Source organism: Chlamydotis macqueenii, chromosome 4, assembly GCF_036417535.1.
Source record: "Chlamydotis macqueenii isolate bChlMac1 chromosome 4, bChlMac1.mat, whole genome shotgun sequence".
In the NCBI taxonomy this organism is placed as follows: domain Eukaryota; kingdom Metazoa; phylum Chordata; class Aves; order Otidiformes; family Otididae; genus Chlamydotis; species Chlamydotis macqueenii.
In genome coordinates, this window is record NC_141559.1 from 75,676,217 (window position 1) to 75,704,154 (window position 27,938).

At 39.5% G+C, this 27,938-nt stretch overlaps 1 protein-coding gene across 2 annotated transcripts; it reads left to right on the forward strand.

The window, feature by feature from the left end:
* The first annotated feature begins 345 nt into the window (after positions 1–345).
* NELFA (negative elongation factor complex member A) lies at positions 346–27,872 on the forward strand. 2 transcript variants are annotated; one of them, XR_015258453.1, is made up of 12 exons: positions 346–1,038; positions 8,554–8,725; positions 9,917–10,078; positions 11,009–11,098; positions 12,519–12,649; positions 12,832–12,901; positions 13,770–13,858; positions 16,171–16,282; positions 17,947–18,203; positions 19,268–19,367; positions 20,929–21,170; positions 27,581–27,872. XR_015258453.1 is itself a non-coding variant. In XM_086747032.1 (11 exons), exons 1-11 carry the CDS (start codon positions 787–789, stop codon positions 21,111–21,113), a joined length of 1,620 nt encoding a protein of 539 aa, XP_086603158.1. In that variant the 5' UTR covers positions 346–786; the 3' UTR covers positions 21,114–21,367. The 2 variants fall into 2 exon arrangements, 1 of the variants encoding a protein (XP_086603158.1); XM_086747032.1 differs by lacking the exon at positions 27,581–27,872 and having other exon boundaries at positions 20,929–21,367.
* The last annotated feature ends 66 nt before the right edge of the window (positions 27,873–27,938 follow it).

Here is a 27,938-nt window from a genome sequence, read left to right on the forward strand (position 1 = left end):
GGTGCGCTTTAAGGTGTTATTAGCTCTAATAAGCTCGCCATGGTGCTGGGTGGGGATAAACGATCCGTCTTTGCAGCGCGGGCCGAGTAGATTGAGAGGAAAAGCTGTGCTGGCAGGGGCCTGCTCTGCCTGCGCGGGCGCGGGTTACTCGCCCCCGCAGGGAGATGGGGGCTGCAAGGAAACGAGACGTGGCGCTCAGCCAAACGCTGGGTGGGGACTGCCGGCCCCTGGGGAGGAAAGGCGGACTGGCAGCGGGGCCCTCAGCCCTTCTCCCGCCTCCAGCGGCAGCCGCTGGGCGCGCCGAGCCAGTGAGGCAGCTCCCGGGCAGGAAGGGGAACGCGGGAGCCGCCGGCTGGGGGAGGCCAGCGGCCTCGGAGGGGAGGGGCAGGCTCCGGCCTGCCTCCGAGCTGTGTTGCCCGGCCTCGCGGTGGCTCGGCACCCCGCTACCGGTTCTCGGCCCTTTTTTGCCCAGAAGAGCCCCGGAGAAGTTATGGCGGACTGTGAGGGACAACGAGTCGGGGCTAATAGAGAAGCTTCTCCGGGTGAGGCGGCGCCATCTTGCAGTACGGAAGAAAAGCCGTGGCAGGCGCCATTTTGCTCCTGAACGAGAGATGGGAAGAGCCTCGCTATTTTTTGCGGCCTGGGCGCCGCCATTTTAGGTTACGGCAGAATCTCCGCCTTCCCTAGCGCAACCTCATAGGGCGCCGCCATTTTGGCTTACGAAGAAGACGGCGACCCGCAGGGGTCCTCACCCCCTCCCTTCCTCCCGTTAGGTGTCTTCATAAAATGCCCGTGGAGAATCCGCTCTTTTTTCGCCCCGCTCCCAAGATGGCGTCGATGCGGGAGAGCGACACTGGCCTGTGGCTGCACAACAAACTGGGCTCCACAGACGAGCTGTGGGCGCCGCCGAGCATTGCCTCGCTGCTCACGGCTTCGGTGATCGACAACATCCGCCTCTGTTTCCACGGCCTCTCGTCGGCCGTCAAGCTCAAGCTACTCCTGGGGATGCTACACCTGCCCCGCCGGGCAGTGGATGAGGTGAGCGCTGGGCAGGAGCTTGCGCGGGAAGCTTAACCGAATCAGGGTGCGTGTGTGCGGGGGAGCCGTCGGTCGGAGATGGCGGCAGGGGAAAAAAGTGGGGGCAGCGCCCGCACCACCTCCCCCGCCCGCCCTTTTCTTTTCACAAGGAGCCTGTGGGGTGGGGAGAGCTCGGGGCGCGGCACGGGGCCGCTTGGCGCTGCCCCCCTCCTGCGGCAGCGCTGGGCGGGGGGAAGCCGAGCAGCGGCCGCTTCTCAAGGGCGGGAGCCCGCCCGCGCTCGGCGCGGGGTGTGCAGTGAGGCTGGACCTCACAGACATCCCCGCATCTCCCTTGCGTCCGTTCTTGGACGGGAAGGGGGGAGGAGGACGGGCTGGCAGAGCTGTTTAGTCCTCTGAGCTGGGCCTTAGTCCTTCGGTGCGAGGAAGAGGGCTCAAATTCCCCGTGATAAGGGACTGGAGTGGAAGCGTTGCTGCTGCTCCTCCTGCTCGTTGGGGAATGTCAAGTTGGCACTAATCTTTTGAAAGCAGTTTTGGCCTGAAACCCACCTTATGTCTCCACACGGACTTGTAGGGCTATGTTTTGGATGCCTTTGGGAAAGAGGGCTTTTCTGAGGTAGGGGTTGTTCTAGAACTGCGACAGAGAGGCAGGATTGTTAGGAACAGTCGTATGTGTTAGGCTTCCTTCACTCTCCTTCCTTAATACTGGCAGCTGTGTAGGTGTCCCAGGTCGAATATCTCAGCTTTAGGAAGGACAGCAGCAAGTGCTGAAACTTTGGGAATGGAAGATCTGGGGTTTGCACTGAGCAGTACTTTTCCCCACCTTCTTGCAGTCAGGTCTTGCTTGAGGAAAATTACCATGCTTTGTTTTTTGTTTGTTTCTCTTTGCCTTTCTGGGAACAGCTGGTGCTTTCCTCTGCTGTCCTAACCTAGCTAATAAGCTGGCTGGCTCAAGCCTGAGCTGGCTCTGCAAGCTTATTCACTTGACCCTGGACTGTACGTCAGCTGCAGCTGGCTTATTCTTGCCAGTAGGCAGCTACTGATGTTTGGGGCAATAGTTGGAGAATGATTGGGAAACATTTAAGTTTTTTCATCCAGGTTTGAGGAATTCTTCTCTTACTTCCTCCATGTGTGGTATTGGTTCCTGGTAACAATCATGGAGGTGATGCGTAGTTAATCCTCACCTTCTTGTGTGGAGTAGGCTCAGCTGTGCTTGCACCAGTCTCTTTCTTGGCTAGGGCACAGTTGCTGCTTAGGCTTAGTATACGTATATTCTAGGCAGGGTGTGGGAAGATGGTGTGTAGCTTGGTTTATTATATGCTCAGCTTTTCTGTACTTCTAAGCTGAAAATATACAACCATCACACTTAAGGAATAGTTGTGTGTGTGTTGGTGTCTGTCTTGCCACATGCATCTGTATGATTGTTCACTGTGTTACATGTAATTGGTGTCACTTAAAAAAAAAATCTTGTTCAGCATGTTTACTCGAATTTTTAAAACATGATATTCATGTTTAGTCCCTGTCCAGTGCACAGGCTGTCTTTCTTGTGTGTGACAAATGCAGTTGTGTTTTGGACAAATAAAATAACCAAGGCCAGAAAGGGGGATGGGGAGCTATGCACAAGCTTGTATGAACTCTGAGTATGCAAAATTCTTCTGAAGTAGTGTGAAAATCCAAATATGCTGAAAGAAATGAATACTGCAATTTTTAGAAAAAGGCTAACAAACTAGTGATGCTTTTAGATTTAAGAGAAAAGAGCTTAAAAAAGCTTAGGGACCTCCATAAATAACCCTCATGCCAAGTCTTTGAGGAAGCATCATTCAAGCAAAATGAAACAGTTTGTTGAAATAGTGCAAGAATGTTCACTGGATGGGATAAAATAATTTTTTAAACCGATTCTGAGGAAGATGGTAGGCGTTAACTTTACTTGATCTCTGCTTTTGTTAGCCATGGATATAAAGTGTATATAAAGAGCAGCAAGTCAGTTGCTGTGCCTTTTAGTGTATTGTTTTAAAAGTGATCAGTTGTGTTCCAAGTACAAAGCTCTTATTACTGCTGTAACAAAAGATATTGTGGGAGTTTTTACTTCTTTGGCAGAGTTTGTGAATTCAACCATAAACTTAGTCTTTCATTGTAAACAGAGCATCTTGATTTAGAATATTTTCAGTCCTTAGCGAAGTACCTGTAACATCTTGATTATTTCAGGGACATGTGATTCATTTTGTTTCTGAAGGGCTTAAATGGTTAAAAATAAAAAATTCAGGCAGAAACCATTAACATTGTTAGTAGGTCTGCTATTATAATTATAGACTTCCTTCTATAAATGATAAAAATAGCTGGTGTAACCAAACTGCTGACATAAAGGGATGTTATCTTATCAGATAGCAGTAATTTGTGTTGAGTTTGCTAAAATAGGTTGTATTTGTGAACATTTGTTGCGTAACTTACTGTCAAGATTTTGGATATTTTAACTGGCATTGGGTGTCTTACATGGGATACCCAGAATATATGTCTGTGTGTACTGTGCTGGGTGCTTCTCTACAGTATTCTGTGCTCAGTGTAGGACGCCTGTAGCTGCCTGGAAGTAAAATTCATCATTTGGAAATCACTCCCATATCTGAAAACGATTAAACTTAACTGTGAGAGTACTTCATTAGTCTCTTTGGAAAGTCATATATGTGTTTTCCATGCCATGTGCCAGTCTTTATTGATCCTGTGTAAGAACCACTGAGCTGGCATTTGGAAACATAGCAGTATTGGAAAATACACTGCATCAGCTTTGTAAAGCTTTGGGAGTCTTGATAGTGGATGCAGGATATGTTCATTGGTTTGCTACGTAGCATGTTAAATGATATTCCCCTCTCTAGGTAACAGAGACACTTCTTTATTTTCTCTTAAAAGTATTTTTTTTTCCCTTGTTTTCTGTATAACAGCATTTTCACTTAGGCATAGGATGACATGGAAACCATTTGGGAGCAGATATGTTGAGTAAAAAGTTATGTGGGAATCGAGAAAACTATGGTATTTGGTTTAGAAGGGATTTAATTGGCTGCTGGTCCTTTCTAAATCTCTGTGAAAGCTTCAGTCTAGACAAGTGAATCTTCAGTGAGCTCTCTTGGAAAGCTCGGTCCTTTGCTTAAGTGTGGTTTTTTTCCTCAAATTTAATATCTTTCAATTTTCATAATGTTTTAATTCAACATTCCAAATGTATAGATATAAGTGACTTAATCCTCATAATACTCCTGTGGGATAGGTAATAAATGTAGTTTTCTTTTTTATCATGCTGTGAACCTCTTTACTGCTTGTTTGTTCCCACTGACTAATAAGAATAATTGGCTCCTATTTTCGTTTTAGGTTAAGTGTGTTTTGTTGGCAGTTATCAAAAATCTTTCCTGCTGTAATTATCTGGGCAGAACTTGTGAACTCTTGGATCTCCCTGCCCCCTTCAGCTTTTCATCTGCTATTTTTTTTTTCTAGATAATCGTGCTTATTTGAAATGATGCCTAAAGCTGTGTAGTGCTGACCAGGGTGTCAGTTGTGAATTTGGCAGAACAGTTACTTCTGTTTATTTTGTATATTATATTCTTGTTAACCTGATTCACAATGGCAAATGCAAGTTTTCTTTTTGTGCCAACGTTTATTTTATTTGTTCAGGGTTAGACTGTGGTGTTACAACCAGGTCTGGAATGAGGACTGTGTGTTTCTGTGGTGTTACAGCCAGATCTGGAATGAGGACTGTGTGTTTCTGTGTTCTCTGATTTATCTTGAGAGGAAGATGCTGCCTTATCCTAGCAGGGGCTTGCCGTCTTATTACAGTAGCTGCAAGGGAGCAAAAGTCAGTCCTGTTTCTTCTTCCTTACTTATGTGAATCAGGAGTTGTCTATTCATGCAACTGGGAATTGTGGAGTGCTTGTGCAAAGGAATAAGAGGGCACATGACGCTTGTCTTTCCCTCTGTGCTCAGAACAGGGAGGCTGCTATGCATCTTTCTGGCCTGCGTTTAGTGTTCTTAATTTTTCTGTGATGTAATGTGGTATATTTTCATCTAATATTGCTCTTGGCCACTTCTACTCTTTTTCATTATTAAAATACAAAACATATACAGTAGTGATACTTGATCCATCCTAGTTTTGTATCACATAAATATTAATACTTTTCAATCCAGTGCTTTTAGCTTAATGAAAATGCTCTGTGATAATACAGATACCTGTTAAATATCACCACCTCTGTGGCCCTTGAAAGGTTAAAGCTTGATTGGGTGTATTGGCCAACTGTTGATGCATTTTTCTGAAGGTAGTCATATGTATTAATTTAGGCATAATATAAAGCAAATTAATGGTAATTCTTTGCAAGAAGTCATCTTGGAGCTATCACTTTGTGTGTTTCTAGTAGCATTTTCTTTTTTTTTTTTTTACTCTTTCCCATGGTACTGTTTGTGTATTCTTTGTGTACAGCCATTATTAATCTCCCTTTGTCTCTGTTCCCAGACTTTTTCCATCCTGCTTGATCCTTTCTTGTTAGGTGTTTCCCAGCAGGCTGGGAAAAATACTTAAGATCCTTGAGTTTTAGATGAGAGAAGTGCCAGAACACGTTGCATCAGATCTTGACATTCATGCTTAACAAGATGCTGGTTAGAGCTGATGGGACTCCTACTGACCCAGTGTTGCAATCTTAGACAATTAAGAGCTTGTGATTATAGTTATGCTTGGTAAAGTAACAGAAAAACTGTATGTAGGATTCTCTGTTATTTTGAGTTGCATTTTATGCATTCTGAAACCACAGATTAAACTTTTTTCAGCTGCCAGTTCAACAGCGAACTGGGAACATATATTTAAATTGCCATTTGAAGACAAACCTGAGTCAAAACTCAAATCCAGGCTTGTTAAATGCAAACCCATATTCCTGCAAACCAGGCAAGGTCTCTGGTTAGCACACAGTAAATGTTAGTGTGCTTTGTTTCCTTGTGAGTGACAGCAACTGTTCTTTCACCATGTTATTTCTGCCATGAGGCCTTGTGATAATGTTATTTGCCCAGTGCTAGGCAAACAAGTTGTTTCTGGGCTCCTTTCTTAAAAGAACCAAAGTCATGTGAAGCGATGGATAGTGGCATACGTAGGTTGCCTGGACTTTAGCTGCCCTAAGAGCAGTGTGGATATAACATGCCCAGACAACAGCTCCATAGGAGCATAGATACTATAGACATGTAGCTCTGAATTTTTCGTACAAATAGGAGTTTTGTGGAGCAGATACAAAGAGTAAGTTTGGAGGATATGGAAGGCATCTTTCCTCCAACTGTTTCCTGAGTTTCCTTCAGTGGAGGAAATTACATTCTGTACACTGCATCAGTGGTGTCCAGATAAAAGCCTGTAAGAGAACTATAAATAAACCATAGATTCTTCAGCTCTCATGGTATTTTTTTAGATTTTCAGGTGTTTTGCATAGGTTTAGTACTGAAGTTCCTGTAGGATAAATAGGAGAATAAAGCACTTTGTTTTGATAATATTCACACTCCTCCTCATCTACTGTAGCAGAAGTGACTTCTGATGAGCAATTTAGGATTAGAGTAGAGAGATTAAGTCTGTGTGGATCTAGGTGAGGTGGGGTTTTTTATGTTTATTGAGAAAGAAATGAGCAATGGAGTACAAAAAAAGACTAGAACCTTAGAAATTTATTCTCTCCATTGGGTAAGTGTTGGTTAAATTTGACACCACCTTAAGCAATGCGTGATAATGGTTATGAGGTCATTTTAATCCAAAGCAAGTGGATAGTGCTCCTGAAGATGGTAACTGACTGTTGTAGCGTCTGCTTTCTGCTCTGCTCTTTTCATGTTTGTAGTGTTTGTGTGACTGTAGCCAGCCACACCAAGGGGCTGACCAAGCTTAAAGCTGTAGAGAGGTGCTAGTTTTTGGGCAGATGAGCTGATCTGGTTCATTTCACAAGCACGTTGCTATGAGCACTAAAATGTGCAAGGGGTAAAGGACAAACCAGCCCTATACTGCACTTGTAAACCTTTCTGAAGTGAGAAGGCAATAACACTTTGTGGGTGAAAGGAATTGAGAGGTGTCAATGTTTGCCTCTGAGCTTTAAAAGTGCTTAGGGGGAAAAATGAAGAGCAGAATTTTAACTTACTTCTTACAATTGCATGAGTACAGTAAGCTTATTTTATTGAACTTTTCATATAAGACTGATTCTAAATAAAGGGAAAGACATACAACATAAAGGTGAAGATGAATCTGTGTTCAGAAAGATGTAGACTGAGACTAAGCTATATGTGCCACAGTAGGTTGTGAAAAATCAAAATTCAAGTATTTCCTTATACTTGCTTGTACATTTTTCAATATTAATACCATACAGATAGAGTATGTCTGAATACTTTACGTAATTTTACTGGTATGTTTTGTGACTTGATAAACACACAGTAGAATCACAGAACGGTTTGGGTTGGAAGGGACCTTTAAAGCCCATCCAGTCCAACCCCCTGCAAGGAGCAGGGACATCTCCAGCCAGATCAGGTTGCTCGGAGCCCCGTCCAACCTGGCCTTGTACCTAGCCAGTACATCTCAGACTTCTGGTTCTGTGAAGCTAATGCTTTAATGCTTACATGAAAGTTTACTTAAAAAAAAAAAAGCCACTATTCTTTATTTGTGGGTATTTAAGCTTACCTGTGAATGAAGTAAAACAACTAATGTAAGAGATTCACTGTGTAAACCCTTAAATGTAGTCACCTTGATTTTTATTTCACTTCATAGTGCCAACAGACGTGTTAATCAGTAATTAAAAAAAAACCTGTGACAATGAATTTTTAATTGATCTTACACATTATTTCCCTTTTTTCAAGATTGATGCTTAAAGAAAAATAACTTTTCAGACTACAAAAAATTAGATGGAAAAATCTTGTTATTTGTTGCATATTAGAGGGCTTGGTCTACTGCTGTAATACATAGATTTTTTGTCAAACAATAAAGTTTTGATTAGCTTGAAATAGATTATTTTATCTTAAACTTAAGTAAAATTTTGAGGACTTAGTTTATGTTTATGTTCATATGGTGCAGGTATGGTCTATCTGCTTAATTATTCTATAGCTCAAAGGGACACATCTTCATTTAGATGCCTGTTCTAAATAACTTGTATTCCAGTTGCATATTCTTATCACTGAGTATAAGGTGTGGGTACACTAAGTATAAGTGTAGAACATAAGAAGACAGCAATGTAAGAATCTGGCCTGTTGCTTTTAGTAAAAATGTTCTGTGGGAAACAAAGCTTCAAGCTGCCAAAAGCTCAAAATAAACTTGGGTTAGCTTGACTAAAAGCATTATTAAAAAAAAAAATTATCTTGATTCATTCTTTACTTAGTTCTAGAGTTAATGTATAACTGTGTTGAAGCAGTCTCCCTCTTCCCTAGTAGTAAAACATTGTGCATGTTTGTACTGGTGTCTTTTTAAAATAAAAAAAAAAATCCAACTATAACTTGTTTAAAACTGTTTCCAATTGGTTGATTTTCTTTTTCTTTTTTTGTTAGATGAAAGGGGCACTGACTGAAATTATCCAGCTCGCTACCTTGGATTCAGACCCCTGGGTCTTAATGGTAGCTGATATTTTAAAATCCTTTCCAGATACTGGCTCCCTTAACCTTGATCTTGAAGAACAGAATCCCAATGTTCAAGATATTTTAGGAGAGCTTAGAGAAAAAGGTAAGCCTTTTCTGTCAGTGAAAATTGCGGAAATATGATACCTTTTTTTTTCAGAAATAACCTGTTATTTCACAGGCAGTCTTGCTATCTTAACAGTATTACTGTCAGGACAAGCAGTATGTCTTGTGTCTTAACTGCCACAGTTCATGACCTGGCATGTTTCTTAACTGGGAATTGTGATATTTGAGGAATGATAACTTCTTAAATTACCTTTTCACACATACTCAGAACTTGCATGTTAGGTATTACCCTGAGCATTTGTGAAGGGCAACATGCAAGTTAATGTGGGTTCGTTAGTATCGTAGACAGGCTATATGTGCATTGATAGGTAGTAACTGAACTGCAGCTTAGTAAATTGAGCTTTTTTATACATTGCTCTGTCTCCTGTGTTGTAGTAGCAAACACAACAGTAAGGCTCTGTTTCTGCAGTGCTTGTGTGGACAGCCTCGGGTGTGTGGAAGCACTGCCATTGTATTGGGCGGTGGTGCATCTCTGCTGAAAGTCCTTTAGCCAGCAAATGATGGGTGCTGTGGGGGAGACTGATCACAAGAAGAGTTACACTACTGATGTCTTGACTAGCTGCAGATTGCCTAGCAGCTGAAAATACTGGCTTAGGCACTTGCACAGTTGCTGCTTCAAGCAATGTAGTAAATGGTAATGCAAAGCTGCTCTTACTTCGGTGGTTTTGATTTAGCACGTTGCCTAGAAAAAGCCTTCCAGCATTGACAGACAAACATGCTCTTGGAGTTATGACTGCAGCAGACCCATAACGAAATGATTTGGAGGTGGAAGCATTTTGTTTTCTTACTATAAACAAATGATCATTTGTCTGTTCACACTTTTGCTTTGGACTTTTATTTAGTAGTTTCCTTTTTATGTGTAATTTTTAAGGAATCTGAGAATTCAGTCATTTTTTATCTTTTTATTCTCTGACAGTAGTAGCATATTGAAGATTCCTGTAATTTGACTTAAGTATGATTAACATGGAAGCTCTTATTAAGCTAATGTGAAAACCAGCCATCCTAATAACTGGTTATATACTGTGTAATAGTTAGAACTAAGTTTCTCCTGCTGTTTAAACAAATAATTTGAATTTTAAAAACACCTGTGTGGTCTGGTTGTAAAATGTTTTGTAATTAGCTATCAAAAAGGTGCTAATACCTATGTGTACTGTGTTAACTCTTTATGCAGTAAGTGAATGTGAAACTTCAGCTATGTTGCCGTTGGAATGCCAATACTTAAACAAAAATGCCTTGACAACACTAGCTGGGCCACTTACTCCCCCAGTGAAACACTTTCAGCTGAAAAGGAAACCTAAAAGTGCCACTCTCAGAGCTGAACTCTTGCAGAAGTGTAAGTAGTATTACAGCTAGTTGATAAGATTGAATAACAAATTAAATGGTAAACCAAAAGTTTATAGTCAGTCTTACTCCCCAGTATGAGGGTATATATTAACACTTTCTGTTATAAGAGCTTTGTTGGCTGAATTTCTTTCTTTGGTAGAATGGTATGTGGAAGAGCAGGTGCAAGTCATTCCAGCCATGATTATGTTAAAGTGCTGGTCTTGATTTAAATGTTGTTCAGATTTTAAGGCATAGAAAAAGCTGTAGCTCTTAAAGCACAGATATATTGTCTCATAGGTATATTCAAGAGTTGTTAAGACTTGTGAGGGACAGCTTTTGTTAAAGCTCGTGAAACAAACCTGAAATGAGAACCTAGTTTTATTTTGCCTTATGTTTTTACAACAGGAAGCAAGAGCTGCTAATTAATGCTTTCTTTTGCTCAGTACAGCTGTATAGGGTGTGAAAGCCAAGAGGGTTTTCACTAATGAAAGGCAGCATGTGTATGTAGATGTATTGGTAACTGCTTGAGTTAAGCAATCTTAAAATAGTTTTTGATACCTGTTTTTCTGTTGCAGCAGTTTCTTTCTTGCATGTGACTTGAGTAGTTGGTCTGGTTAAAATTAAGATTTGTAACTTTTTATGATGTTATATAGAACTTTCTTTAATTGTTTCAGTCTCTACAGAGTAAATTGTCCACTCTGATAATTTCTTTTAGCTTAGACCATATTGTCAGTTGCATAGCCATATTGATTTTGTGGGGTTTTTTTCCAAGTACTTTGTTTATCTCACATAAATGACCTGGGTTTTAATTAAAATATAATTATTTCTTTGTTGCTATTCCCATTTTTTTATGTATTAGTTAATAACTTTATATAAGAACCAATGTATTGTATTTTTTCAGCACAGATTCTGTAATAACTAAAGCCTGTTTTCTTTTCAGCAACAGAAACTGCACAACAGCTCAAGAAGACTGCAGGAGTGCCTTTCCATGCCAAAGGCAGAGGACTAGTCAAAAAGATAGATACAACAAGTATGGCTCACTTTCATCACTTCCCAGAAAAAACATCTGATAAAACAGCCTTGATGAAGAAAAAAATTACCATCTAGTTTTTTTACAAAAACTTAATTCTTTTTGAAGCAAAGGATTTATCCCTTTCTGCCTCCCTCTCTCCTGATATTTAAGTATTTCTGACATGTCTTGTCAGAAAGAACAAGAATGTGGGGTTTTTCTTAAATGGCAAGTATATTTGCCATGCTTCGAAAATGTACACAGCTAGATCATGCCTGTAGACTTTGAGAATATAATTTGCATCACTCCAGGAATAACTCCTGACTAAGACATGTTGCTCCAAAAGGGAGCAGAGTGGATCACAGTAATCTGCGGTGCTCTTTGAAATGCTGTGAAGTAGACTGAAATTATCTTGTATAGTTCTGCAGAGAGAAAGAAGAGGGGACAGTATGGTCTCTGCAGCCAAGGCTGTGCAGTGGCTTCTGTTTAATGGATGTGACAAAGATGTATAATCATTTTTCAGCTTTTCATTAATAGATTTCAACTGTTTGAAGTTCCTGAACTGCTTGAGTTTTTCAAATAAGTGTTTTTTACTAGGAGCCAAAGGAGGGTTCAAAATTAGCTACATAACTTTAAATCACTGCACAGGTTTAACTCTTCTGACCACCAATATGACCCTGAGGTGTAAAACTGGAGTGGTTTCTTGATGTAGTGGCTGGAAGCTCTGAAGTGCTTTGTGTTCATGTTATTTAAGATATGGTTTTGAGCACCAGAGTTTGGCCACATGGAAAAAGTGTAGCTGTAATTTGAACTAAAAATTGTCCCAGTGTAGAATTGGCCATTAGGTCTTTTTGGCATTATTTTTAACTGTTGAACTAATAAAGCTAGTTTTTAGGCTTGGCCTTTAGAGCCAAGTGGTCCCTAGAAATAGGAGTTATGTGACCCACTGGGGTTTACTCTGCTGAAACTTACATTGGTCAGAGATGATTGTCTTATGGTGAAAGAATCTTTGATTACAGTTTTGCCAAGTAACTAGATCGTAAAATTCAAAGAGCAACTTTGGCAGTAACTGAATTCAGAACATTCATGCCCAATACCTTTTTATGTGTTCAAAGTTTATTTGTTATAAGTAAGGAAAGCATCCATGTATGTAGGAAAAGTGTATTTTGATAGCAGTGCACCTGTTTGATTACTTCATGTAGAATGGAGTTGCAAGCATTAGCCTAGAGATTGGCTCTTACTCCTTGTTTAAAGGGTAAAACCTAATCTGCCCTTTGAGGGACATGTGTATTACAGACAGTTCCACATTATTAACATTTGAAGTTACAGGGGAAGGCGGTGTGTGTGTGTTAAGGGGAAAAGCCAAAGAATTCCTTATTACTGTTTTTCGTAACTAATTAAGCGTATATTACAATTGTTGGCTTTTTTGATCTTCCCTAAGCACCACTCAAAGGAATACCAAAACAAGCTCCATTCAGGAGTACTTCAGCACCTAGTGTATTTAGTCCTTCTGGAAACAGAACTCCTATTCCTCCTTCAAGGACACCTTTGCGCAAAGAAAGAGGAGTAAAGGTAGGTGCACTCTTTCTTAGTCTCTTGCATTCCTGATCAGTTCTCCTTGATCTAAAGTGGATTTCTGATGCTGTTTTGAATCAAGTATCAATATATTAAAGAAAAAATTAAGGACAATATTTAGTGATGAACTACATAAATTTAACAGTGGTTATTAAGTGCTGTATGCTCTTTCTTCTTAGCTTCTAGATATCTCTGAGCTGGATATGGTAGGTGCTGGCCGTGAAGCAAAGAGAAGAAGAAAGACATTAGGTTGGTATAGCATGCTACTTACAGAGGCTATTAATATACCTGCAAATAGGGTCTAGAGTTGTAGTACCATTTTGTTCTTCACTTGTTAAAACTTGTCTTCATCTAAACTTTAAAAAAGAAGGGGGAAAAAAAGACAAACAAATGCTTCAAGGGCGAATGTTCACTTTTTTAGTGCTCCTAGTCATATTGCAATGTGCCTAAGTAATAACTTGGCTCAGTTGCATGAAATGATTGAACTAGTTAGTTGTGCTTTGGGTAGCACATAGATGTGTGAGTGGCCTGAATACTGGAATTGTTCTGAGATATTTTGGTTTGCTTATTTCTACTGGCTATGTGGCCAAGTAAATTAATTCAAAGTAGTGTTGAAGAAATGTATAGTGCTTTCCAAAATTGGAAAGCTGAGAGATCTTAACAAGTGAATAATTTCTGTTATACTGCTCTTAACTCCAGTGACAGCGCAGTGCTGCTCTTAACCGTATCAAGACACAGTAGGCAGCATATTTGCCCCAAAACAACTTTTTTTGTATTTGTCACCCAAAAAAAATGAGTGCCATCTCAGAACAAAATCATAATTGCAATTAATTTTTTTGCTTGGATTTTAATGCTTTCTAATATCACAAAATTCACCAGTTCTGCCTAATTACTCAATTGCTACATCTTGATGGATATACATTGTGGTTCAGCTCATACTGGAGTTGTAAAATTGCGTACAAAGATTACTGTATCTACCAACCTTTCTGCATCTACCTCTTGAAGCCAGTCTTATCAGACTTTGAGAAATACATGTTTGTCTTTGTTTTAAAAAAGTACTTCTGATTCAGTATTTCAAAAAAATTTATTGAACTGACTTCTAATTTTTATGCAATAGATACAGAAGTTGTGGAAAAGCAAGCCAAAGAAGAAACAGTAGTGGAAAATGCTACTCCAGATTATGCTGCTGGACTTGTGTCTACACAGGTAAAACCAAACAAAAACCTGACAAAAAAAAAAAGAAGAAACTGTGATGCATGTTATTCTAAAACACTTAAACACAGCAATGATATTTTACTAACTTGTAAAAGTTAGTAAAATATCATTGCAGTTAGTATTTTGAGATAATTATGTAAAGACTTTTCCAGTATATTTTCACCAAACTAGATTAAAAAATTCAAAGCAGGATGAAGGTAACACTTTTGTTTTCTTGTTGCTATTTTAAGTTTCTGATGAAGAATGGCATTTCTGTAACTGAGGGTTGTAGTCTCCTGTCAAAGATGACGGGGATAGTAGGGCTTTCTGGCCCTGGAGAGGTAGAATCATTTTCAGGAGTTCCTGCAGGTTTCACTCTGTGCTTGTGCTCCTTTGACTCTAGTGGAATAGTGTCCACAGAATGCAGAACAGAAGTGAGGAGCCTTGTTGTCATTGGCCTGTGCCCAGGAGGGGTAGAGGAACGTAAGCAACCAAGTAAAAAAGAAGTCTTTACAACTCATCTATCTTCCGACTTCAGAAAAGAACCTACATGCTAATGCCCTTCTGTGGTTATTTTATCAATTTTTAGCTTATGATCTTTGAGAATTGATGTTTAATCAGGGCACCTTTTTCTGAGGTCTCCAAACCTGTCTGTAGCTAGGCATAGCCAGTGCATTACTACTGAAAGGGAAGGAGAAATATAGTGGAATTGGTCTCCATCCAAATTACCCATGGCTTACAAATTTTTTTTCTTCTTAAAACTCGTAAAGTTCAGTGGTGACCACTCCTCCTCTTAACAGTGTGTTTTGGGGTTTTTGGTTGTTTTTTTTTTTAATACAAAAGTTGCTTAGGATCTGCTGAGAAAGCTAATTTGTTGCTAGAGGTAGATTCAGGGGTTGAGGGGAGGAGTTATGTGCAGGGTTTTTTCTGATCCTTTCACATACCGTGCATTGGAAAAACTGTGGTGCAGCTTTGTTTTCTTAGCCATGATGTAGCTTTTACGACAATGTTAGAACCTCTCCTCACTTCTGAGTTAGAAATTGTTCTAGTCCCGCAAGCCTTGGCCTGAAATTAATTTGGACAACTTGTTTCTTTAGATACTAATAGATAATTTGAGGCTACTGCACCCAGTGTTTGCAAGCGTCTTGGGATGATATAAATCCATCTTAAATCTTAAGTGTCTTCTCTTGTTCCAAACTTAAAGTGGTCATGATTACCTTTGCCTCTTTAAGTCTGTGTATTGACATGCAACACTTGCCTTTGGAGAGCACTCTGTTTAAAAGACCTATGGTTTTGTTGATGAGCCAGGGATTTTTTCTCCTCTGGAGCCTAATGGTAAGCACACACAACACTGGTCCCATGGTTGTAAGGGTAGCAACCTATGGCACATGTGCCAAAACCAGCATACAGGCAGATACTGGTAAGCCTGTGTCAGGAGTGAAAGTCATTGCTTGTCTTTCTGCAGAATGCTTAAAGTATCTTTTTTGGCAAGTTCCACACTTTACAGAATATTCATCTTACTTTTATCTAGTATAACTTGTCTGCTAGACTTATTCCCCTCCATTAACCCTTTATGTTTGTAAGGCTGGGTTGGACTACAGTGAAGCTCTTCATAGAGATACCATGCTATTCCATTTATTCTGTGTGTGCAGTATCATGTGTAATTAAGTACAAAATGTGTCATTTTCTTTGGCTTGATCCTAGACTACAACCTTCATGTTTGTGTTAACGGCCTCTTTCAGTGGAAACAGGATTTTACCTGTGCTTTTACTGCTATTCTGCTTGCTTATGTCCCAGAGGCCTTTGCATTCTCCCGTGTGATATTTTAGTAGGTCTTTTGCCCGTGCATGAACACAGGTTTCTACTTGCTAATAGCAAAGAGCATGCTTGCTCAGGCAGAAGATCACTTATTTCTAAAGTGTAATTCTTCAGAGTACCATCTGCACAAATTTTATCATCTGGTCTCCACTCTACTGAGGAATTGGGGCAAAGGAACAACAGCCTGACTCTCTTTGCCGAAGTACGTTCTTTGTGATAGGTTGTTTTGGGTTTTTTTTTCTGGCTCAGATTGTGCCTTCAGAAGCAACTTAGATCTGAATTAAAGGAAATAACAGCTGCTTTTTCTCTGCTAGAGTGATTCTAATGTCTGAAGTTTGTGTAGGGAGTTAGGGTTGAAAGGGCAAGCTTGCCCTAACAGAGGAGTCCATAATTAAGTTCCCAAAAGGAATATCATAGCAGAAGTAGTGCTGAAATTGTATTTAAAAATGCAGAAACAGCACATGAATATATGCAGTGTGACTATTAACACTTTTTCTGTTTCACAGAAACTTGGCTCATTGAACAATGAGCCTGCACTACCTTCTACAAGTTATTTACCTGCTACCCCCAGTGTGGTACCATCTTCTTCGTATATCCCAAGCTCTGAAACACAGCCAGGTAAAAGATGCTTTTTTCCTTTTGGGACCCAATACCTCCAACTCTATACAGTGTTACTGTCTAGCTCTTTTATTTACAAGCCTACTATCCCTCAACTCTAGTGAAATTTCACCTTAGCAGTCTAAAAATCCATTGCAGGAACCCAGCCTTTGGGTTTTGGGTAACCAGACATGTCATTTAACCTAAATAAAGAAGAGGCTTGTTGTTTTTAAGTCTTAAAATGACTGCTAATTAAGTCGAGCAAACAAAGCAATTTACTGTTTGTTTGGGTTTGTTTTTTTTTTTCTTACTCTGTAATATAAAATGCAGTGATTTTTTTTTTTTTTTAATCCCTAAAAAGACACCAGTAATATACATAAGTCTGGAGTATACACATATGCGTGCGCTTAGAAAATAGTTGCTTTCAAGAGTCAGATGTTTCTAGAGGCAAATACATACTAGCTTTCACACAGGCTGGGATCAAGCCATCCATTTTTCTTGTATGTTTTTGTAATAGTCTCATAGATGATAGCTGAGACCCTGCGTATTTTGAAAAGTGCTACATTATTTTAGATTCTAGAAAACTACCTATAGTAAAAAACAGTGTTCTTACAAATCCTTTATTTCTACACCTTTTATTTTAATACACTTGGTTTTACTTTTTCTGCTGCACGCAAAGTTTTAAAGGAATATATCAGTTCGCATTAACAGGTGTGCATGACTGGGATTTATTGAAACCTAGCAGTTAACAAAACCAATGTTTTGGTTTAATGCATTATTTTTACTCTTGCTTGTTGCAATTTGGTACTGTAATGTTTGTCTTTGTGTGAGCTGTGTCATGTTGGTCACTATAAAAAAAAAAAGCGTATGCAAAGCCTGATCACTTGGCTCTGAAACGGTTCAGAATCTCTTTGAAGGTCCATGCAAATCTTTATCTGTCAGAAAATTGGCATCTCCAGAAAGAATGCAGCTAAGAGTACATCAGTGTTGTCACAGCTAGTATTATTTTACACAGCCTTGGCATTGTATTCAACAGCAGCAAAAGCCTAGTTTAAAATTCTCTATTGTCTTTGTTCTGTTTTTTCTAACTCATTTTTTCCTATTGGAGTAAGGAGTATCTAGCTTTTCTTATGTTCAAGGATTATAAAACTGTTTCCTTGACATAAGATGCATGCAGAAGATCCACAGATTTGGTCTCATATAATCTGTATTTTGTGTATTTTTGTAATCTGTGTATTTTTTACTGAGACTTAATTACCGTTTCCTTTGGAAGCTGTTGCTGCGTTATGTAAAAACAGATGAAATATTTTTATGGTTTTGGCTTCTGCGTAACAGTACAGCAATAATCCTGGTAGGGTCAGAGTACAGTTGTTATAGCCATATAAGCTGAAACATAAATAAAGCAATTTCAATTTAATAAATCTGATATGTATTAAATATAAAATTTGATGCTAAATAGTGTAATCCATATTGGACAGCTATTCACTCAGTTCTCTAATTATTGCTCAAGATAATTGAGTGGAAAGAGCATTAGCTCTTGAATTTTTCATATAGATATAAGATGGCATATTGAATCATGGTGCTAAAATGGAATAATCAAATTTTTTAGTTTTATTTAAAAGCCATTGGTGATGTTAATCTCTGTGGATTATAAGGTTTTTAATTATCCTAATTGGTTTTTGCAGCTGGCTCTGCACGAGAGGCCTTGCAGACTAACAGACAGACTGAAGAGCCTGCGGCTCCAAATGCTACTACAACTCTTCCTGCACAATTCAAACAGAGAACACCAATGTACAATAGTAACTCTAACCCACCTGCAGCTACACCTACCTCACCCCTGACACCTACGACACCTCCTGCCATTTCCCCTGCAGCACAGGCACCACAAGTGGCCCCCCAAACTCAGCAACAGCCACCACCGAAAAAAAGCCTCTCTCTCACAGTGAGTAAAACTAGGTTCTTTTTTCACTGTGGTGCTTTTGATGTAGATTAGAAAATACAATTTTTTTATCATTGATCTCACTTAGTATGCTGGCAGTTCCTGGCCTTTGGATCATGGAGTAGCTGAGACTGCCTTTTTTTATAACCAAAGATGAAAATGTTTTGTGGCTTTGTTAGCATTGCTGTCTTGATGTTAGTCACAACATTTTTAGTTGTGCAGTGTTAATGTCACAGTAAGGTGTCTTTATTTACTGCTATTTGTTATGGAAAATAATGTTGTATTGTACTCATAAGGAATTTTGGGAGAAGGGGATATTTCCAGCAGAGCTGTTGCTCAGCCAGTTGCATATAATGTAGGCTGCTAAAAAGGATCCTGTCAGTGCTGTGGTAGGATAAAAGATATCAGTAGATTATTCTAAGGTGAAAGTCTTTATTTCTTGATCCTCCCACCCCCCCTATCTCTTAAAGCCTGAGAGTAGGGAGGAAACTAAATTCGAAAGCCACTATGTATGTCCTGAAGCTTTGTGTTGCTGGTATGTTGGTATGTATTATGTACATGCTTGAAGTTAAGCAGATAACTAATTAAAGATGCAACTGATTGGAAGACTTTCCTAAGCACATCTGTAAGCTTGGCTTGCAAGATCTGAACTTTAAGAAGCTGAGTGACTTTCTCTTTTGAGTACCTATATTCTATTTAAGAAAAAAAATTCCTCTGAAATTGTTGCAAACCTGCATTTGTTGAACTGTGGAGAAAGCATTGAGTGTTTTATCCTTTTTTCCTAAAGTCATAAAGAACACAAAATTGATAATATAAACATTAAATCTCTTAGCACGTGTTTCTGTAATTGTTCAAACATGCAGGTTTTTTCTCCAGTTTCAGTTGTCACTACCGTGTTAGGTGTAAGCATTAAAGAGGGAAAGCCTTGAGGTTAATGCTTTTTTGTTTACTTTTTGAAGGTCTACAAACTTCCACCTTACTCTTCTATGCTTGTCTGTGGGTATTAATATGGTATCTGTTGGCAGTGTTTTCTCCACTGGAATTCATATTTGCTGTATCTGTTGCAGAGGGAGCAAATGTATGCTGCACAGGAAATGTTCAAGACTGCAAACAAAGTCACAAGGCCAGAAAAGGCTCTTATACTTGGATTCATGGCAGGATCCAGAGGCATGTATTGAGACTAACTCTGCTTGCTTTTGAATTACCCAAATATGAAATACAGCCTAGCATTTCTAAATGTGGATATATGAGTACAAGACTGTTGCTTTAGCTTTGCTCTGTATGTACAGGACTCCACTTTATTCTGGACTGTATGTAGTTTTATGGATTACAGTTTTAAATATTTTAGTTCTAACTACCTGGTAATGGGTCTTCAGAATCTATTTCCAATGAGTCAAACAGTCTGTCAGAGCAGCTGCTAAACACAATGTATATAACTGAACACATGTAATATCATGGCTTAGGAGTTGAGGAGAAACGAGGCAGCCAGTCAGACCAGTGAACAGACTGGTTAGGTCCTCGTAGTCTGTCTAAAAGACCAGTGAATCTGAGTTCTTTTGTAGCAAGACGAGGTGCAAGTTGGGTAGTATAGAGCCTCTTTGCTAATTCCTTAGCATTAGAAATGTCACTGTTGTCACAGAGGCTTTAGGTAACCACAGGTGCTGTGAATCACAGGGAGGTAAGCTGTTTCATTGCTAGATCTGTCATATATTGGCCTTGATAGGCCAGGACTGTTTTACCCAGAAGATTATCAGATGTAAGACGAGAAGGGACTTAAGAGTCCTTAAATGAACTCTATCATCTGCACTAGCTCTGGTTTCTAATTTGGTATTTGAGGGCTCTTATCATTGAAGTGCTGGAGCTTTTATATGTGGCTCATGCATTTGGATTAATGCGATACATTACGATACATGCGATACTCTACCACTGGGGTAGAGTTACTGTGATGATCCCTGAGCTTTGAGAAAGTTTTGTGTATCTTGCATTAATGATGGTGCTCTTGGTACTAGATGCTACTTCAAAATGCAGTTGGAGGGTGTACTTTGCTATCTACATGGACAGTTTTTTGTAATGCAAGGTAAAATATTATTTTGGAAGTGTGCACATGTGCTTATGTATGTTCACATATGCGTACATGGGTAAGTATATACAATATTAATTTCTTCAATAATAACGTCAGCAGATTCTGAAGATTGGGTAAATAACTGCCAACTGTGATATTCTTGAGCTTGTTGAGTGGTAATTCCAGTACATTGAAATGTAACATTTAATACTTCTACTGGCATGGAACTGAGTCTTGGATGAATGATTTCAGTTAAGCTGTTTGGGCTTCCACAACAGCTGAAAACAGGCTTTTAACTACAATATGTATCTCAAATAAAGTAACTCTGGTAGTTCAAGCTTACCAACTCCTGTTTAAATAAAAGCTTCTCTTATAACTCTTCAGGCAGACAGAAATGTCAGTGGTATGCTTTACTCCCCCTTTTGTTGTTGTTCCAGTTCCTTTAGCCTTGAGGTTCATCTTTTGGGGGCTGGTTTTATCTTAAAATTTTATCTGTGATGTAAGGAGAGATCTTTGTGTGGCTATGTGTATCAGGGACATTACTTGCTCTGTTTAGGGTTTGTTTGGGTTTTGGGTTTTTTAGCATAAGACTATTCGTCAAGTGCTTTTTACCTTTTCTAATACAATATAGAAATATATAATTTGTTCCTATTCTTGTTTTCACAGAGAATCCTTGCCAAGAGCAAGGTGACATCATCCAAATTAAACTTAGTGAGCATACAGAAGACTTACCAAAGGCAGATGGCACTGGCAGCACCACTATGTTGGTTGATACGGTCTTTGAAATGAACTATGCTACTGGTGAATGGACCAGATTCAAGAAGTACAAACCTATAACTAATGTTTCCTAAGAGAAGCAGCAACAGCAGACTGGACCAAATCAAGCTTAGAGTCAACCAGCTCATAGAGTATGTCAACTGTACAAAATGGCATTCATGTGTACATTTACTGTTACCCTCCAGAGTAAAAGTTGTGGCCCTTCAACCTAACTGGGCTCAGTGAACACAGAAGATGGTGTCAAACTTACTTTTTTTTTTTTGTCTTCTAATCTTGGGGGAGGGAAAGGTGATCTTAGGGAGGAAAGTAGTTGGTGTGTTTTTTGTTTTCCTACCGTTCAAGATATTGAAAAGGAGATCACAACTGAAAGGTTACATATGGGAGCAATTTACTTCTGAGTACCGGAAAAGATGACTACTGCGCAGTCATTCGCGGTTTACCATTAAACGAGGGCACAGATCTTTATTGTAAAAATATTTTCTTTAGCTACGTGAATTCTATTGTAAGAATGGACATTTAAAGCACCACCAATTGATTATTTTGTAATTCAGCTGCAGTATAACTAAATATTGCAGGTGGTAGGTGTCCAGTGTCTAACGGTACCCACTGTATGTTTAGCTTATTTATGCTTGGGTCATAGGATGAGATTGAGCAGCTTTGTTAACTCGCTATATTGTCAATGTCTATGCCCAGCATGAGTTAATCTGTATTTGGCATTATTTGAGATCAAGAGAAAATGAGTATCGTAACTTTCTGAAGGAAAAAACATCAAAATTAAGAAAAAAACAAAGTAATGGTGGCTTGTTCTTGCCTGGAAGTGATAGCTTTTTGCCATGTAAGTCTTCAGGTGGAAGTTGGTGTATGGCTTTTGCATAGCAAACCCGTTGAACAGCATAACTTGGGAGGAAGTGAAACCACTACACCTCAAGACCAGTTGTAGCTTAATTTCAAAATGGCCCTAGAAATGGTTGAGTGACACATACCTTAATATAGAAGGCTGGGAACACTTGTTGTCTTGAGGCAGTGTTAATTTGTGTTGGTTGAGCAGTCGTAATGTGTTTGATTGCTAAGCCTTGATCCAAAAAGCTTTGAATGACTGTAGCTGTGGCTCTTACCAGTGTAGTTATATCATATAAGCGCTAACGTGGCCACAATTATACTGGCATACAAATGTGCCTTATACTTGTCCCCTTCTAGTAGAAGCACATTTTTATCTTTATAACTGTGTTCACACCACTGGTATCATCTGGCTTTTATAGTACAAATAAAAAGCTTGCGTTTATTGAGATGGCTTATGTCTGTAGTTCAGGATTCATCTTTTGGAGAATTGGCTTCATCATCTGAAGGAGACTTGAATTGAACATCTGGTTTCTGCCAGTACTTGTATGTGGAGCTGTGCTTGGTTGGGTTCAGCGCTTAGAAGGAAGAAATACAACGATGAGAAGCACAATGGTTGTGTGGTGCTGAGGGAGGTACCTTGGGCTGACTAGAGGTTCATGTTAAACTGGAACTCTTAGGACAAAATGAGGCTTTTTTCTTTTTTCTTTTTTTTTCTCTGAAAACAAAGCAGACCAAATCCCATAAGTACACTTATATACTAACAAAGACATTTAGATGATTGATTAGAGTTTTTGTATTAGGGAATTTTTATTGTGTTTTATTTTTAGCTTTTCAAACAAATTATGCAACAGGACAGGACAAGTATAAATAATAAGAAAATCTATATTCTTCAGTGTCTTAAGATGTGACCAAAAGTATAGATTGATTAATTGTATTTAAGCAAATACACAGAAAGTTCTGGCACCTGTAGAGAGCAAGTTATTTGATGGTACCTGGCTACCATTACGGAGTGTTGTGCATGTATTAGCGTGAAAGTTACTTGCATATAACTGTCACACTGGGGGCTTTCCTCCACATAATTACCCCATTTCAGAAGCAGTGTAGACTGTGATTCTGATTACAATTTTTCTTTAAACAGCTAGAAGCCAGCCTGACAAGTGAGGATGAGTAGTGGATTTTAGTTTTTAGGAGTTCAATAGAATGTGTTTTCATGGTTCTAATTTATTTGATTAGTGTGTTACACAGTAAGGGCTAGCAATAGAGTATGAAAGTATTCATCTTTTAAAAGAAAGGCTTAAAGAAAAGTGTCATTCCTTTTCTTGTCTGCATTCAGATTTTTAAAGTTTTCTTGTGATTACCAGTTTTGTGTAAACATGTATGATACTTCTGTCTTAACTGTTCCTGCTTGCTAGAGAAGCTGCAAGTACCAAATACAATTTTTAAGGAAGAATTTTTAGAAAATTGGCTGACTTGAGGGGCGTGTACTGTCACTGTAAATTGTTGATGCAAGACTCTTTGCAGTTCAGTAGAGATCAGGAGCTGCTGTGTGATGGCTCTTTTGACTTGAAATTAATGGAGTTTCCTCACTGAACTTTTAGTCCGCAGAAGTCTGCATTTCAGACCTGTGCTGTCAGCATGGAGGCAGCTGTTCCTCTCCTCTTCAAGAAGCCCTTCTAGAATGCAGTGGAGTCATCTGAGTGCAGTAGTGTGTAGGAAGCTTAACCATGCTGCTACTTATTTGTATTTGCTGCATAACAAAGTTGGTCTCCAGGCCTGTTTGTCTAAAGTCAGTCATGCAATAAATGGAAATTTTAAATAGAAGTGTATATATTTTTAATTCCGTTAAGTCATTAGGATGAGACAATTTAACAATGCAAAAATAATTTATTTTTTAAAATTATGTTATGACCCTCAACACCAGAGCATTACTTCAACTTGATCTGTGAATCTAGAAAGTTTTTTTAAATGCCTAAAGAAAGGGAAGCTTTTTGCAACACTGTTAAAATGATGGAGTAAGAAGTAAAACTTCTTGGAGCTCTACTGGTCAGAGAATTGAATCATTGAACCAGTGGCCTGAAAGTAGGGATAATGCCAGACAATTCAGAAGGGGCAACATCAACATTTAAATTCCAGTATAATGGAATTGTTGCATACAGAACAAAATCTGGCCCTGGAACTTAATATTTTTTTTTGTCTTGAATATTCTCAGTCACTTGGATCTTAGCTGGATTCTATTCAGTGAAGCTCAGTGTGTGCTGTAAGATTAACCAAAAACCCTTGTTGACTCTAGAATGACTTGCAGATGTACTGACGAATTGACCAGAGTAGTAGTTCAGAATTTTCTTAAAGCTTCTTTTGTGTCCTTTCCTCTTTCCCTTTATCCAAGCATGAAGGTTTAGGAATAGCAAGCCCAAGCTTCTGAAGTGCATTACTGCACCTCAGCAAGGCAGGATGTCCATACTTCTCTTGCCCTTGCTTGTAAAGAAGCACCTGTCTGTGCGAGCCTGGGCATGACATGAATTACCTTGTTTGGTTTTAGAGTATGGAATACTGGAGAAAGAAGCTGTGGAAGTGGCTTGGGTGTTTTCCCTGTCCTGTCCAAACCCTTTATTCTTAGGGGAGAAAGAACACATGCATGCATACCCGGGCTTCTTTAACAACTTACCCTACAGCGAAGTGTGCTGGGTTTCTTTAGGCTCCATATTCTTTCATGAGTGCCATGAGGACCAGAAAGAGCGAAATGAGTGTAATGAAGAAGGTGTGTCCAGAGAGAATGCTGAGCAAGAGTTCTGATCATAGATGCCATCTTGCTTTTTGACAGAACATTTTTTCCCTACTCTAGTGCTCTGTAGTTGTCTCCGTACAAAACAGTTTAGACTTAGTATGGTTAACACGCTAATGCTGGGCCAGTATTCTGTGGGTTAACTTGATTTTTCACTGATAGCTTTGCCATTTAATTTTTGAGTTAAATACCAGAGGATCCTGGATGCAATGGGGAGGAGCCTTTGGTATTCGCTTGATGCCTCCATGTGAAACTGGTCACTTCTCTCACTAAGTTGTGTCAAAGTGCAGACCACTTGTCTATATGGAAGAAGCTTGAAACATTATAGAGTTTAAAGAGTGAATCACATTTTCATTGTAAGATCTGACTGGAAAAAAAAAAGACTAAAAAATGTTAAGCCAGAGCCCTCTGGGAATCTGGTGCCTTTAACAAGAACTGTCATTTTGTAAGATGTTACATCTATAGCATAGCCCATATGTTTTCTATTGGGTTTTTTTGTACAGTTGTAAATTCAAAATATTCTGTCTTTGGGTACGTATTTTCAGTGTAATACAGTATGTATAATAAAAATTTAGATTTTCTAAAGAAATTGGCTGATCCTTTTTTAATAATCAAGTTCCGTATTGTACTAACAGCTGAATTGTTGATGAGTACCTCCAGCCTGAGGCCGAACAGCCAAATGGCATGGTACTGTGTATCCATTTTAGACTTATGTCACGTTCCTTCTGTAGATGCATGTCAAAGTTGACATACACTGATTTTGCTGGTTAGGATATTTGTGAGTGGGAAGTTTACCAAAATCCCTGCTCTTGCTTTTTGGGTGGATTCACTGAAAGCTGGTTAACCTTGGGTGATGTCTCCGCAGTGTGTGGGTGTCCGTATGCCAAAGCACTTGAGCCACAGCCTAGACCTGATGGTATGAGGAGGGTATGCCATGCAGGGGCTCTGTGGATGGCCCACATGGTATGTATGACAGTATGGAATACACCCTGTTGGTATTTTTTTAATGTCACCTTTGGCTGAATTACAGCAACGGCTTCTCTGAATTTGAGTGCTGCGGAAGGTGGATGGCTTCAGGTTTTTTTTTTTTTTTTTTTTTTGTTTGGGTTGTGGGGTTTTGTTTGTTTTTTTTTTGTTTTTTTTTCCAGAAACTGTATTCATGCTTAGAGATAATATTTCTGTGGTCTAATTTATCCTGTGATAAAAATGAAAGCTTATCTTAAAATGTAAAGTTATATGGATGTGTGTGGCTGGCTTCATTGCAATTTTCTTATGCACAGGCGTGGGACATGGCTCTGTTACTCTTGCCTGTGCTGGTGCGGTGCCAGACATAGGTTTTGCTTTTCTGTTTCAGATCGACCTTATCGAATAACCGGGAAGGGAGTTCTGTTTCAGGACAACTGCTCTGGTAGAATGCTTGGGACAAAGCTTTGAGAATATGTTGAGATGCACATTTTATTTCGTAGGGTACCAGCTCTGTCAAAGAGATTTCCTGGTGCCCAAAAGAGTGGCTCACTGATTCATTTTATAAGAATAGGTACATGCCAGTTTGCCTGTTTTCTGAGAATGGCCTGTGCAGAATCACACCCATCTATTTTTAGCCATATTTGTGTCACTAGACACTTTGGACAGGCTTAGCTGGTACAAGCATATAGGTTTTTTTTAGTGTTTAGGGTGCTGCTCTAGTTCTAACTCTTATGACTGATGATTGACCAAACATTGACCTCTCTAAGACAAACTGCATCAGATGCTGTCCTGTATTCCTAATGCCTTTAGACAGAGCCTAAAACATCTCATATTTCACTCTCCTCCCTGCCCCACGCATGCAGGTGTGCATGTACAGGCTCTCTTGTGAGTAGGAAAGGAAAAATAAGGCAAGAAGCAAAAAAGTGATTGTTCTGAAGTAGATGAGGTGATGTTATTTTCAGAACCTGCTGTGTCTCAAGGCACTTGCATGGTACCAGACCTTCTCCTGAGGAACTTGGGGCAATTCTTCACCTGGCTCTCAGAACACAGTTCCCGCGTAGTATTTAGTATTAAAATATACTTGCTTCTTCCTGCTAGGAATTCCATGAACAACACAAAACAATCCACTTCTCTAAGAGTTGTTGATTCAAACCCTCAGTAGCATGGAAGTTTAGTTCTAGTGTCTGATCCATCATTTGGTGTCATTAAGTCCGTAGTCTCTCTTCTTTTTCCTCTTCATCTTTCAATAAAAAAATATTTTTTTAATTGGCTGTCTTTTCATATAGGAGAGCTGGGGAGACAAGCTCTCACGACTGATCTTGCTTGTGCTAAAATTTGTGGTCATACTCTGCATTGATCTGGAGCTGTTGGCTAGATGGTACCCAAGCCCTACCAAAATGGAAGGTCCACTCTGTTTCCTCCCTCCCTCCCCCGAATGCTACAGGTGCTGACAGCAGAAGCCTGCACTGGATTTTAAATGTCTTTCTCTTTTGGGTAGAACACAGCTCTATTGGAAAACATTTGTCTGTTGGGAAAACATTTTGGTCTCTTCTGTGAAGACCTTGGTGATGTCCATTAAAAGCTGTCCCACTGAGTTACAAACAGATTCTGTTTTGTCTTCTGTGATAACAGTGCCTGTGCAATCCAGTCCCTTAAGTGTTTTGGTTTACTCTTACAGAATGCCAGCTACCCTTTCAGCATTCCTAAAGTTTGAGGCCGGGGAGCTAATAATTGGAGTTACGGACATGCTAGGTCCATCATACCTGCGCTGTCCGGGTAAGAAGCATTGCCAAGAGCACGCCTGGGTTTTTGGTTTAGGTTTTTTTTGGATGTCTCAAAGCTGCCTACAGAATGGATGTGTATATACGAGCAACGCCTTGAAGGAAAACGCAGAGCACCTTACCTTGAGATTCTTTGAGCTATGTGTTGACAAATGCATCTCCCTTTCTACAGAGTCCTTTGTTCTGGATCATGGTTTGAATCCAAGAGCTGGAGCACTACAGGAAGGCCCCGTCCTTTTATACATGCTGGTTTGTCCATGAAGAAGGCAGGTTGTGGGTGTTCGCTGGGAGTTGCTGCTAGAAAACCCATCATCTTCAGCTTGGATGTTCAGGGGTTTAAATCCCCACAGGACCTACAGCAATGTGGCGATATGTTAGAGTCTCCGGTTGCTGATGAATGACCTTCCTGACTGGGTAATGCTCTTAGTGTCTCAGCTGTGTCTGGTCCTAGAGAGTTACATTTTGGATAACCACACTTACTCTGTTTTATTTCATTAAATCGGGCTTTTCTGTGTATTCTGCTCTAAGGC